General features: G+C 56.4%; 1 protein-coding gene across 9 annotated transcripts in view; it reads right to left on the reverse strand.

Annotated features, from left to right (window-relative positions):
- The window catches only part of ABLIM3 (actin binding LIM protein family member 3), a 35441-nt gene extending 20798 nt beyond the window's left edge, over positions 1–14643 (reverse strand). For 2 of the 9 annotated variants that reach the window (XM_021410429.1, XM_021410428.1), the window contains exon 1: positions 14339–14643. In XM_021410429.1, coding sequence (XP_021266104.1) covers positions 14339–14351 — 13 coding nt within the window. In that variant the 5' untranslated portion in view covers positions 14352–14643. Of the gene's footprint in view, positions 1–8247; positions 10284–14338 lie in introns of those variants that run through there. The other 7 variants (XM_021410436.1, XM_021410430.1, XM_021410427.1 and 4 more) reach the window with 7 other exon arrangements.

The following is a 14676-nucleotide window of genomic DNA, read 5'->3' on the forward strand; positions in this document are numbered from 1 at the left end:
ATCCTTACATCTGGTTCAGCTTAAAAATCTTGCCCAGGCTGCTAGAGATACCAATAAATTGTGTATGAGCGCGGGGGAGTGAGGCGGACGAGTGTGTCCTGCGCTGATGATACACCACACATCCACAGCGTGGGGGCTCCAGCTCTGCCTGCTCCCCAAACCGGGCTGGCGAACGCACCCCAACGTGGGCACAGAGACACGAGGGTGACCTTAGTGGTCCTATGTGGGTCCCATCAGCCCCCTTCCCACCACTGCCACCCCCTGTCCTGCCTGCCCAGGGTGACAGTGACCATGAGCTGGCCCACAAGGAACCAGCCCGGGGCCGGCCGGAGCCCATCACCTCCCCCAGATTTTATTCATGAGGCGTGACAAGTGGGTGAGCTGCAGCAGCGCAACACTCACCCAGCAGCTTCTGACAGCGCCTTGGCTGGGGACAGAGCCCAGCCCCAGCCCACACAGTGCTATTTTCTGCTCTAAGCGGGCTGGGCGGGTTTGGGGCGTCCACGTGCATGGATGGGTCCCCAAGTCAGGGGCTCCAGATGTGCGTGGTGGAGACTGAACTGGAGGAGTCAGTGCCAGGTCGGGAGAGGGGCTGACTCAGTGGAAGCGCTCAGCACGGCCCCTCACACGCACTGAGACAGCCGGGACAGAAAGGAGCTTATTGCTGGCTGATGCACGGAGGGATTTTCTGTTTGCTGCTGTGTTTCGTATCTGCGGCTTCCCGTATGGAAATGCTTTTTCCCTTTAACCTCCACCCACGAGCGCCACGGATTTTGTTGCAGTTTTCAAAACATATGGTGCGTACATCAAAAAACATAAAGGATGCTATATTTAAAATATTACAAAGCAAGCCAAGAGCCAGCATTTTTTTAAACTGGGGCAGCGTCTGAGAGTGAGAAATGTGAGGATTTAGGATTCTCTCACCCAGATCAGAGAAAGAGCCCCGTCAGATGAGCTGGAGGCAGGCTGATGCCCACTCCCTGCCCTTGCTGATGTACTGTGTCCCAGCACGGCTAACTCGGCTCAGCATCTGGATGCTGCCTGGAAGGTGGCTGGTACGTGATGCTCGAAGAAGACAGCTCTAAACTGTAATGCACTAAGCTAATTTCTTCCTGTTTCTTCTGCGATCTGCTGATTCCCTGATGGGCTGAATGCCTCCTCTATTACTCCGCTAATCGCTCCGTGCGTAGCATCATTTATCTGGCCAATACAAGCACTGCAAGAGAGATGAATTCTCGCTTTCTGCAGGCACAGGGTAGAAGACAGAGCCTCCTCCATGTCATCGCTCCAGACACGGAGCTCGTTCTCTCATTCTGCAGAGTGTGATACGCTCATTTGTTTTATTTTAGACCGTATTCATGCTGGCATTGTAATTCCAACCTGGGAGACTGCGTCATAGCCAGGGAATGAGGGGTGGTGGATTTGCTATTTTTAACTCCTTCTACTCCAGGGAGGGAACTTGAAATCAAATCTCCATCCGGAGACACTGTATAGATATTAATGCAACAAAATGGGAATTCGGACTGGGGGTGACAGCTGGCAAAGCGAGCCCCGGCGTCACAGAGGGGACACTCTCCCCATAAATAGGACGCACCAGAGGGGTATACGTTACAGGGCAGTCTCACTGCCACCGGTGCGTGCTCAGAGGCTGACGGTTGCAGACCAGCCGCCACGCAGCCAGTGCCATTCCAGGGGATGAATTACAGCTCGGGGCTGGCAGCAAAACGGCACCAGGAGCTTCCCCAGCAGGCTCCACATTCCTCTCTCCACTCTTCTATCCCAGGAAGGTGCTGTCTAAAACAACTGGGATTTGGGAGGGGTGCTCCACAGCCCACAGCTGCGGGGTGAAGGACGCTGCCACGTCCCTGCTAAGCCACTAAAGCGCAGCAGAAGAGACAAAGCACACCTGCGGTCACTTGGTGTGGACATCCCACAAAGGCCATGAAAGCCCCCCCTTGGACAAGGGCTCAGCACAGCCCCTGCGTGGTCCTTGCACATTACACGGGCAGCACAGAGGGTGTTTACTGCCTTCCTTAATCTATCATAATCCCCGCTCTAATTCTGTTGAAGGTAGCAAACGGAGCCTTTAAGTGGTCATAAAAAGATTGGCCCGCCCCCCACCCCGCACAGCTTGGCGGGACACCTGGCTGTCTGCTGGTGTCTGTCTGTCCCACCCCATCCTTTGTGCCAGGGGTTATGGCAAAGCTCTGCGGGACAGAGCATCTTTTACAAACTATAAGCTCAGCCCCTTGCAACCACAGAGGTCAGCAAGGTCAGCCAGAGCAGCACTGGAGTGGGCCACGCTGCTGCCCAGGTGAGGCACAGCCGCGCGGGGCTCTGCAGGGCTGCTGCAGCTCCCATGCAGGCTGCTGCCGGCGCATGCCGGTCTCGCCCAAAGCTGTTAGCATTTATCTTCTGCCATGTGTTGGTTGCAGTTGGCCGGAAGCAGAGCTTTCGATATTAAAAGACAGCAGTTTTTGTTCTTTGTGCCATCTGTATGTTTGTGTATTTCCCCTATCACCATAATTAGCAAGCTGGGCTCCAGCCAGGCTCAGGAAGAGATCTTAGTAGACATCTTCCCAGCAATTCCAACAGCTTCATCGTTTCTCTTATGGCTCTCCTAGCACGGTCCCCTGTCACCGAGGCTGTCACAGCTCCAGCTGCCCCCACTGGCACGTGGCAGGGGCAGACAAGCTGCACTCCAGGGAGCATCGGCTCCAGCACCCGGGGCACAGGTGAGGGACAAAACCCAGTGCCAAGAAAGGCAGCAGAGGTGTGCACGCTCCTGCCCAGTCTGTCTGCACGTACCCTGTCAGATGCCATGGAGTGGTGGCCCCAGGCTCTGCCAGAACAAACCTTGTCCTGATCCCTTTTGGGGGTGCACACCAACACAGCTCACCACAGGCTTTTTGCAAAAACACGAGGATGAAATAAATCACCATGGCCTCAATGAGAAGCGGTTCACGGCTGGAATCTCCCTGCAGCTCCAAAGGAAGCTGGCCGGGACACATCCTGCTAGCCGGGGCCAACTGCCTCGCCCCACAGCAGCCCCCGCTTCCTTTCACTCCAACCTGGCCGCTGCTTGAGACATCCCTGCTGCCGGCCCCGGGGTGGTCAGGGCCCTGCAGAGCCCCCCTGGCCCTGGGTTTCCATCCAAGCCACGCAGCGCACAAGCAGAAAGGCAGCAAGGGTTGGACTGGATGATCCTCACGGGTCCCTTCCAACTCAGGTTATTCCATGCTGCTGCTCCCCCACTGCAAACCCAGCACAAGGAACAGCAGGGGGAAGGGCTCTGTGCGTCGATGTTTGCAGAGCGCTTGTGTTTGTGCAGCTCTGCCAGAAGGAGCCGGGATGTGCAGGGATCTCCTTGTAGGACCATGGGAGAGGAGCGCTGCTGCTCCGCCTTGGCAAAGCATGCTCTGGTTTCAAGCTGGCTGATAAACAGACTTGAGCTACATACACAGACAGCTGCCTACGGCAAACAGCAGGACAGAAATGTACAAGCAAGTTTGGCAACTTTATGTGAATTAAATGTGCATTTAATTGAGATTTATAAGGGAGGTTGCAATTGCAATTGATTATCAAAACCAGATTATGTATGGGGACTTAGCAACTATACAGGAGATTAATGTTGTTTCCAGAATAAATCTTCAGTAAATATATTTTTCCCCCAGTAACCAGCTAATAACACGTCACCCTAATTATCTCATGAAAGGGGCACAGAAGCTTTGACAAATGCTGAAAGAAAATGTTGTCTGCAAAGCAGCACCAGAGACACAAAACACACTCTGCTTCCAAGCCACGGCTCAGCTCACGTCCCAAAAACCAGAAGAGAGCTCGAGAAGAGACACCTGCCCAGGCTGGCCTTGCCAGCACCCCTCCCAGCCCCAGCACAGGGAGCTGCATGGCCTCATCCCAGGCTGACAATGACCAACCCCTGCCCCGCTCCACCCCTGCCTGCACAGCAGATGCGCCATGGAGGTGTCTCCAATGACCCCACCCTGGCAGGAGGGAGTGGGCATCCTTCTGAGGGGCAGGAGGGCATCCTGCTGCTCCCCAGGGCTGGGGTGGGCGCAGGACCGCTACTGCGGGATGCAGAGATGCTCCGGCAGTCGTCATGGCAACGCTGGTACACAGCCGGGGCGAACAAAGCTGATGGAGAGAAAAGGGGAGAGAGGAAAGAAAGGGGGAAAGCCAAAAAGAAGGAAGGGGAGTCAGGTCTGCAATAATGCAAGAAAGGCTGCAGCAGGAGGGAGTGATGGGGTGAGAAAGCACAAGGATGTGGAGGGGGGAGGAGGAGGAGGAGAGCCGCCTTTCAGTGCTCACCTTGGGATGACCTCTGGGGATGCGACCCAGGGCGCGCACCGAGCTATACCACTGCGATGGTGCCCATCAGCCCCCGCTGCAGCTGTCCCAAAGGGTCCCTCCAGGGCCATTCTCCTGCTGGCAGCCTGAGGCCATGCTGCAGGACATCCTACACAGGTGCCGGGAGGCAGCGCTCTGCTACAGAGCCAGGAGGAGCCCTTCCCACACCCTGGGGCAGAACCCCGCACCAGAGACACCCTTAAAGCAACAAGTAGTGAGAGCCTGGGCAGCTGGGTCCAGTTCTTCAGCACCTCTCTCCCTCCACCAGCACAGGGGGATCGCCCAAGCTGTGGGTCTGATCCCAGCCCCAAAAGGGTGGGCCATCTCCACAGCTGGTTGTCGGAGGAGAAGGGCACGACGCTCTCAGATTGTGCTTCATACCCCCAGCTGCATTCTGGGCCCCCATGTGCAGGACATGGGGTTCCCTGCTGCTGGGACAAGGGGCTGGGGACGCTGGGTGTGAAGGGAACAATGCGGCAAGACGAGGGAGCAGCATCGCTGAACAATGAGCTCTCCCAGGTACACGCAGGGGTTTGCACAGACATAATCCTCCCCTCCTCCTTCCCACACTCGTGCTCTCCTTGGCTTCTGCATACGCCCAGAAACCGACTTCAAAAGGCACGGGGGGGCTGCCAGCGCGAGGAGCGGCGGGCGGGCAGACGCGGCTGTCTGCTGCTAAAAGCCCTCAGTGCCTTTCATCAGGGCCTGGAGAAAAAAAGGCAGAGAGCCTCTGCTGCTCAGGCTGGAGGCAGACAACCAAGACTGGCATTGGGTTCTGCTGCCCAGCAGTGCTGTGCTCCCAATGGGGACTGCTCCCTCCCACTTCGACAGAGGGAGTCCAGCCCTCCCTATCCCACCGCCCGGCATACAGACATAAATAAATCCATCTGTGTACAGTAAGCACCAGAGATCCTCTTAACCCTCCACGCTCTCTGCTCTGGGCTGGGCTAAGCGCTGCCTGTAGGGGAATGGTGATGCTGTCCAGCACAGCCCAGGCCCAGTGCTCAGTATGCCCACACCAAGGTCACTGCTCCCATCTCTGAGCACACCAGCACACCCCTCCTGTCCCTAGCAGCCACCTTCCAGCTCCTCATTAGTGCCAATTAATGGGCGGTCAGCGTGCCCAGCAGAACTGGCATTTTTCAGGGAACAAGTCCCCTTTCATGAGGGATAATCAACACCGGCTTTGTTGTGCGTGCTCTCAGCTTAAACGAGCCAAGGACTGCCTGCCAAGGAGCAAAATTATGTTCTGAATCAAACCCTTTGTGCCACCAGAGCCATGTGGGACACCAGGAGCCAGGACAGCCACAGATGACCTTTCAGTAAGGCCTCGATTCACCCCACACCTGAGGGATGCTCTGGGACACTCCCATGCCCACACCTCCCCCTGCCCACACCCCAGGGGCTCACAGCATCACCAGGAGCAGTGCAGGATGCCACCACGCTCAGGTGATGGCCAGAGTGAGGACAGCGCCCGTCTAAGCTGGGCTTGGACTGCAGCTCCTCTACTACAATGCTAAATAAAGCTGTGAGCTGCAGAACTCCAATGGAGAGCAGCAGCAATCCCTTTGCGAGAGGGCAGCAAAGGACCAGGGACCACACGCTCGCCAGCTTCCCCAGTTACGTGCCTTGCTGATGAGGGGAGCAAACACACGTGGGAAAAGCAACCATGGGGGAGCAGGGCTAGATGGCCTGGATGTGACAGGCAGGCACATCGGACAGAGGACTCTTGTTAGCGCTGTTTCCCTGCTGCCTGAGCGGGGGCACAGCCAAGGAATACTTTCCAGCAGCCTGCACCAAATGAGCCCTGCTTTACATGGCTTTAATTGCCGGGGGCAGGACAGGAGCGCAGCAGCAGAGGGGCTCAGGGAGGACAGAAGGGTGCAGATGGCCTCTGCTGCAGGACAAGTGCCACGCGCTCCCCAGGACAGGAAGCTCCTGCCATCCCATGTCACAGGCACCAGGACCCCACGTGTCCCACAGGTGGGGCACCAGGCACAGCCCCACGGAGTCAGGGATGCAGGGAGCAGCACAGCCACAGCAGAGCTCTGCTGACTCTGGGGGAAGGAGAGCTAGGATCTGGCAGATCTCTGAGCTGACTCAGAGCTCCGAGTGCCCAGTGGCTCTGCTGTGCCAAGCGCAAGCCAAAGCAATTAGCATTTCTTGGAGACACTTGGTGTAATCTTCCCTGAGTGATGGGGAGAGCTGCCACGAGGGCTGCAGAGCCACACCAGCAGTGATGCGAGCCAGAGCGGGGCTGTCCCGCAACGGGGTTGCTGCTTCATGCAGCACAGGGATGCTGTGCCCTCACCACAGCCCCAAGCCCACATCTTGCCCCCGGGTGCTGTCAGCCAGCAGCAAGGCAGAAGGCAGAGGGAGCCTCCTCCCCTTCCTGGAGCACAGCCCACTTGGGAACGGCGACATTTGGGGAACGCCAGGGCCAGCCCTGTCTGTCAGCTCCGAGGGAAGCGCTCAGCCCAATCCCTGCAGTAGGGAGGGAGGCTCAGGGAACCACACCAGAGCAGAAGCCAGCCCGAGTCAGGGATTATTTTTAACAGCTACTTGTAGAGCACAGCGAGTGCAGGCAGGAGAGACAGCTCACACTGATGCTTGCCCCATCTCTCCCTCTGACATGTGCAGGGAGCATAGCTCAGATCCAGGCTTTTTATAGGGTTTCCCACTCCTGCTGGGCACGCAGCTCAGCGGCTCGGTATGACCACACCACCCCCTCTCCCAGCAATCACTTGCATGCCGTTCACTGAAGTCTTTCCATTCCCCTCTTGCTGTTTCCTCTTCTCTCCTTATTAGGGATCCACCTACCCATCCATCTACTCATTCTCTCCCTCTCTGTGGCTATTTTTAAAATGTCATAAAAGCTTTCAACTGGTAGCATCCTCAGGGATGCAAGGGATTTTGTATGTAACCCATCACAAACTGTCATCACCACATAACTCTTCACGCAGACAGTGACTTTAAAAAAAAGAAAAAAAGAAGCAGAGGAATGGAGAACATGCACACTGGGTCGCACAGCTCTGCCTGGCCAGCAGGACCACACTGCTCCTGGGGACAGCTGGGACAGCACAGCCAGGTCCCTCTGCAGGAGATGCAGATGGGTTCAGGAATGTTTTCCCACTGATTAAGGGCTCTGAGTTGGGATTTGCCCAGCTTGGTGTCCTGGTGTTTGCAAGGAGATGAAGGGAAGCTTCACTGCTGGGAAGATGGCTGTGTCTCTCCCTGTGCGCCCAAGCACATGGCAAGCAAGGCAACTCATGTTGCATGGTTCCCACCATGGCGGTAATCAAGAAGACTGAGATGCCCAAGAGGTGGGAGATGAGCCATAAACAATCATCCCCAAAGACACAGAACATCCCAAAAACTGAATCCCAGCAGACAGCCTGGATGACACAGTGATGGCCAAGGTTTCCTAATGAACTTCAACCTGGAGGGAGTGCAGGCACACTCAGAGACCACAGACACACTCCAACAACACCGGGAGAACCACTTTTCTCTCTCTGATCTGATCATTCCCTATGAAAGAGCCTCCTCCCACAAATCTGCCGTGAATAGCAAGGAAGCCTTTACCTGTGCCCCCACGCACACCCCAGCAGCTTGGTGGGAGCTGATGGGCTCTGCCCGGTGCTTTCAGCGGCAGGTCCCTGCTGCAGGCTGCCAGCAGCGAGGTGCCAGCTGCGATCAGACCAGGCACAGCCTGAGCAGCATCCCGCTGGGCGCTAACGTCACAACACGCTGTGCCATCAGCAGCAGCCAGGGCCCTTCTCCATTGGTCCAAGTGCACCCAAGAGCCCCAGCCCAGCCACAGAACTCTCAGATGACACGTGGGTGACGCAGCTATTTATAGCAGTTGGAGGGAGCTCAGCTTACCTTGCCCCCCCTTCTCCATCCTTCGAGGGCCGGGAGGTGCTGAGGTGGGGGGTTAGGCAGGGCACCCCTGTGCCACCAGCATGGCGCGGGCAGGGTTGGCAGGGACCAGCACTGTGATACGAGCAGACAGCAGCTGTGCAGAGCTGGGGAAGCACTCTATTACACTCTGAGGATTGCAATCCGAGCAGAGAGAGCGAAAATCTGGAGCAGAGCTGACAGGAAAAGCCGGCACTGAGCCATGCAACATGCCTGTCCACCCTGTGTCCTGCCCTTATGGACTGCATTTTGGAGGTTGCTGAGAGCAGCAGGATTGGCACCTTGCACTGGGACCTGCCCCAGCCAAGTGGAGCTTCTCCATGCCTTTGCTGCACTCCGCACCTGATCGCTGACATCCAGCTTGCAGTAGAGGCTCAAGCCACAGGCAGCTGCCCTGGGTCCCTGCTGGCAGCCCAGAGCCCTGCTGGCACAGGAGCCCGTCCCCAGGCACACCACAGCTCTGGCACAGTGCAGCCTGGTGATGAAGCTGCTCACAGCCCCAGCTGGGCAGTGCTGCAGCCAGGGGTGATTTAACGTGCAAGCATTTAGTGACTCAGAGCAGCAGGTGGAGGGCAAGGCAGCAGCAGCAGGGAGCAGCCTTGCCCAAGGCCAAGGCAAGTCCTTGGTTTGGGAAGGGGGTGCCAGGGGAGGCAGCCACCTCCTGAACAGCCCTGGGGCTCAAACAAACTGCAGCTCCTGCCATGCTAGAGTAGCAGGCTCACACACAGATTCCTGTCCTCTTCCTCCCCTTTTAAAGCTTTCGGAAGACAAATCCTTGGCCAAGGGGGAAGCAGCCTCCCTTGCCTGGGCACCCTTCTGGCCCCCCCCACCTGTGCAGGGAATCTGGGCTGGGGAGCAGCTGTGGCAGTGACATCCCCATCACAGCGCCTGACATGTCTCAGCAAGCGGAGCTGAGCGAGGGACCAGCCCAGCCCAGCCCCAGCCATTTATAAATAACTCCCTATTGCCAGCGCCCCGGGCAGGACAGCCCTCAGCGGGACGCCTCCATCGAGCCTGGCAGAAGGATGGATGCAAAAGGAGCAGCAACACCTCCAGGGCTGAAGGGTACACGGCACAGGGGGGTGGGAAGGGCACGCAGTGCTTGCATTGCGCTTCTGTGAGTGAGATGCTACACGTGCCACGTAGGTGTGGTACTGCAGAGCCTGGTGTGGGCACGTCAGGAGCTCGCACCTCCAGTCCTGTGCTGGGTTATGATCCCCCTGTGCTGAGGAACCTTGCTGCAGCTCGCTGCTGTGAGAACAGGTCAACCCCCAAAACGTGAATACAGACTGCAATAGACTCGGGCTGATCTGAGAAAGGCTCCGGGGGTGGCACTGCACCAACAACACAGCCTGGTGCTCCCCACCATGGGGCACCGCTTGCCAAGGAGGAGCGAGGAGGTCAGCAGGATGGCTTCAGACACGCACTCTGCTCTTACACAGAGACACCCTCCTCCTGAGGACTTCTCCAGTTGTCCGAGCTTCAGAAACATTTCAAGATGGGAGTAAAGTAGAATGTGCATGAAGGAAAAAAACAAGTGATGCTCGAGGCTCAGAGAAGGGCTTTGCCAAGGTAAAACGGGTAAGAAAAAAAGGAAGGTCAGGAAAGCCACATAAGGAAATCATATTGGCTCCTCTTTCTTTCAGAACTCTGCCCCAGGCAGCAGAGAAAGCACATCAATTCCCAGCCCAGAGCTCGTGGCTGATAGTGATAAGGCATTCAGGCTATACCAGAACTGAAAAAGGCCTGTATCAACTACAGCCTATCAAAAATCTGAACCACCATCAAATATATGGGAACCATATGCTCAAGTTTGCTGCCACACTTGCTCAGTTTGGTGCTATTAAGCTTCAGACAGCCCTTTTCTGGAAGGGGAAGCATGTTCCATGGGGCTGTTCTTCAGGGCACTCGGGCAAGCTTTCTGGGGCTGAAACATCTGGAGTTGGGCTCTGCCTTCCCTCCAGCTGTTGCAGTCACTCCTTGTCCCCCTCCACCCCACAAAATCCCCCGCTCTTTCCCATCTCTCTCCCACCACCAGCCCACCCCCAGGATGCCTTCCAGAGGTGCTGCAGCGCTCACAACTGAGAAGCACTGATGTATTTAGTCTAAAAATATCTGATTAGATGTTCCAAGCACTTCATTATGGCATCACCACGATAGGACTGCGGGGTCTGGCAGGAGCTTGGTGGCTTTGCCTTTGCTCCTTCGCAGCTCTGCTGAGCACAAGGGCAGCACCACACTGATAACAGGACAGTCTGTCGTTAGTCCAGCCTGCTGGCATCACAAATACAATTATCTGGCTAAACCGATCGTCACTCTGTCATTAGAAAACTTGCTATTTATTTTATAAGAGCATGGCAGGCCCTTGAAATAATTCAATTGCTCCAATTGACTTTACAGCATGCACTTCATTGGCCTGCAGGGCCACTTTCCATGGCTTCTGCTCTTCGAAGGGCAAACTGCCAAGAAAGAGGGTTTGCAGGAGAGCCCGAGTGGAGCTCGGGGAGAGGACAGAGTCCATCCACCAGCCTGGGGATAGAGAGACTGCGTGGGCACTGGATTTTCTGGCACTGAATTGAGCACCTTTGATGGCTCTCTCTTTGGTTGGCTGTGCAGGAGAAAGGAGAGGATTTGTACTGGGGTGTTGGGGTGGCAGCAGAGCACTGGGTGTTGAGAGCCAGGAGATCCCCTTGGCACTGTGAGCTCAAGGGGAAGAGACGATTGCATCGTAACCATGGGTCCCTCAGCAGCACCACATCCTCCTTGGCTGGTCCTGCCCTGCTGGGTGGGGAGATGCAGCAAACCCCCCCACCTGGTGAGCCTATGGGGCAGGGCTGGGGTTCCCGGAGATGCACAGCACCGTGTGATTCCTCTTTAATTACACAGGGACTTAATAGAGTTTGCTGGTAAACACCTTGTAACCACATGTGCCTGCAGATTACTGGGTAATTACGCTTAGTGGATCATCGTGCAACAGGGAACACGACTTAAGAAAGACAAAAATAACCAGGCAAACACGTTGCATTCATCAGTGTGTCATGAAGCCTTCCTGCCCAAGCGCCATGCTGCCCAGCCCTTCCCCACACCTCATTTCTGGGCCTTCTGAGACCAGTGGAGCTGTTGCACAGGGATCTGAGAGGTGCTGGGATGTGATGGTCTGAGGAAACTTTCCACCTCACACACCAAAGCCCCCACAGACTTCCCCATCCTCCAACAGGTGGCAGCTGCTCCAAGGAAGCAGGGTGGGATGGATGGGATTTTCCTCCCCCCAGCTTCTCAGGGAGGGTCTGGAGCCCAGAGCTCAGGTGGTTTTGAAACAATTTTAAGGGATGCTCTCTAGGGCAAAGGTTTGTACCACAGGATCCAGCTTCGGCAGAAACACAGCACTGACAGACCTGTTTGGGAATGCATGAATCCATTTGCAACCAATTAGCAGTGCTAACCGGAGTGGGAGGTATAAATAGCGGAGCGAATGTAAATATCAACACGGTGCCCTCCAAACGCTCACGGCCGCGTGCCAGGAGGCTGCGTTCCCAGACAGCACAACCCTGCACCCTCAGGTCCCCTCACTCTGCAGCCTCAGGATATGAGTTTACACCCAAGATCAAGGGCCTTCTCCTCTGCCCCTTAACAGCAGCATTCTCACATGGCTTCGCCTTTTCTGCACGGTGGGAGAGGAGAGACATGGGTCCGTCAACCCTGGGTGCAAAGCAAGTCCCACTGCATGCAGTGATGACATCCTCTTTTTCACCCCTGACAACAACATAACCAGTGTCTCAAGCATCAGCACAGAGTGGAGGCTCAGGAGGCTGAGCACAGCTGACCTGCAGGCACAGCCCTTCTGCTTCGGAGCCCTCGCTCGGACAGGAGAATCCCTGCTGAGAACAGCAGAGCTGCTCCCCAGCCAACAAGTGGCAGCGAGCTCCTGAGCCAGCAGCTGCTGGCAAAGGGCTGCAAGAGCCACTGCAGGTCGTAGCCAGGCACCACAGGGTGACATCCAGGTGGCACAGAGGATGCTGAGAGTGCTGGCAGGCACACACAGGCCTGAGGGCTGCAGGCTGGGCAGGGAAGCAGCAGGACAGCTTTCAGCAGCTCACAGCAAGCACAGAGCACACAGGTGGAAGCCCCAGTCCTGCCCCTGCTCTCAGTACCATCCAGGAGAGGATCGTGCCATTACTAAGAGACAAGCCAGGATGTGGGTACAGCAAACTCTGCTTTTAGCCCCTCAGCTATCCGCAAAAGCCTGGAAGCCCAACAGAGCAGAGCCCACTGCCTTGCACAGTTCTTGAGCAGGTGTTGTCCCACAGAGTGCCCACCCCCAGTGATCAGCCCACAGCACTACACGCAAACTGCAGCTGCAGCAGCTTCCCACATCTCACCAAACTATGTGGCTACCTGGGAAGGGGAAATGGCAGCACTTAGGCAAAGCCAGATGAAGGCTCAAGCAAGATTCATGGTGCCAGCCTGCTGCTGGGAGACCCATAAGTCAAGGCATGGCCGAGTGATGCCCCCAGGGGCACTGAGTGAGCTGGTGGCAGGAGGAGATGTGGCTCCCAGGGGGGTCCAGCTTCACACCCACCAACCTGGTGGCCTCCTCCTATTGAATCATAGGAGAGCACCAGGCAGGATGCACGTGTGGCTCTGCTGGCACCTCTCTCCCCACATGGGAGAGGAATAAGTGAAGCTTTGCGGTGTAATCAGATAGTTACGATACGCTGGCACTATAAACAACCCTTATCACTGTCAGCATCCAAGTTGGCTATTAAGAGCTGGAAAGGAACCCCCAGTAGGAACTATGATTTGTTGGAACAGGCATAGAAGAAGCCTAAAAGCCCCATTTGGCCACTACAGTCACTGACCCCAGTAAGCACCAAGAGCCATTGCAGCTCTCTGCACCAGACCCACTACCATCACTCAGAGCTGTTACCAGGCAGCCAACAGGGCTGGGCAAAAACAGGTCGCCAGCAGCCCTTACCTGGACGCTGCCACTCACACTGCCCCCAAGAAGGGGACCAGCTCATGTCACAGGCATGGCTCATGCAGAGGGCACTCGGAAAGTGTTCACACCTCTAACGCAGCCCTACAGATCTGGAATCACCTGTTCTGTTGCTTGCAGCATGCCAAGACATTTTTCACAGTGTTTTGCTTGGGAACCACCCCAAGCTCTCAAATTGAGAAACCTCAGCACAGCAAAGGGACAGAGAATTCTCTGCCCTGCCACTTTCTGCCTCCTCAGTCCACATGGCCGTGAGGACCCTTGGAGGGACAGCACCTTGTCCCAGGAGGCAGGTGGCAACCAGCACCAGCTCTGGGGGCTCGGTGGGGTGTGCTTGTGAAGGAAGGGACCAAAAGTCTGCTAGCAAGGTGGACACAGCTGTCACCCCCCCCAGCAATGAGAAGAAACTGACTGTGACTGGATCAATCTTCCCAGACTTTGCAACAAGGATGCAAAACCAGGAGTAACCAGACTGAGAGCAGGTGCCAGTTCTCATCTTATGCAGCACATTTCTACGCTCTGCTTCTTTAGCAATTCTTACGTAGTGCATGAGCGCCTCTGTCCCCATCTCTCACCCGCGCACAATAGAAACACCCACATCCCCAGCTGCAGAAGGCACATGCTTTTCTGTACCACATCTGTGCTTTGCTCAGGTCCCCAATTTCTGGGTACCCCCTTCCCCTCATCCCCATCGGCTGCTCCCCCAATGGCTATTTATACATAGGCACAGGCAGCAGCAAGTGAGGCTGCTGCCTGGCAGAGTGCTCCTGGCTCCCTCTCACCATGTTGCATATCGACATTTTACTGCATAATCTGCCCTCCAAGCCCAGAAATGCAAGCCAAGAAGTACTCAGGGGAGATAAGCACCACGGCTCAGCCCGCACGAAGGGAGCACCAGCAGAGCCATGCTATGTCAGAAAGCAAGAGGCAGAGAAAAAGATACCCAGCCCATGCGATGTGTCAGCCCCGGTGTCACATTTTCTTTCCGATTCCTCCCTGCCAGCTCCACGCAACATCAGCCCTGTTCCCATAGCAAAGGGAAGGGAGAGCCGTACTTACTGCTAGTGCTCATCTTGCCGGTCCTCCTCTGCCCTTCTCATTCAACAAAGGGGGCAAAGCCGCTCTTTAAATCCTGTTTCTTCTGATAGCGGGGAGGAGGTCGCCTCTCCCCTTGCTAGAAGAGATCCCTTCGTGTTCCCGTTAAGGCATCCCCAGCGCTGCGCTGCCCGCTCCGCCTCGATGCCAAGGTCAGGGTGACGGCAGCGGGGCGGGTGCCCAGACCGACCCGGGGGAGCGGCCCCAGGCCCGGCGCTGCCATGCACTGCGGAGCGCGGCCGCTCGCTCCGATCTTATAGCGGGGTGTGGGGCCGCGCGGTGCCGCGCCTCTCCCCGCCCGC

This window comes from Numida meleagris, chromosome 12 (genome assembly GCF_002078875.1).
Source record: "Numida meleagris isolate 19003 breed g44 Domestic line chromosome 12, NumMel1.0, whole genome shotgun sequence".
NCBI lineage: Eukaryota > Metazoa > Chordata > Aves > Galliformes > Numididae > Numida > Numida meleagris.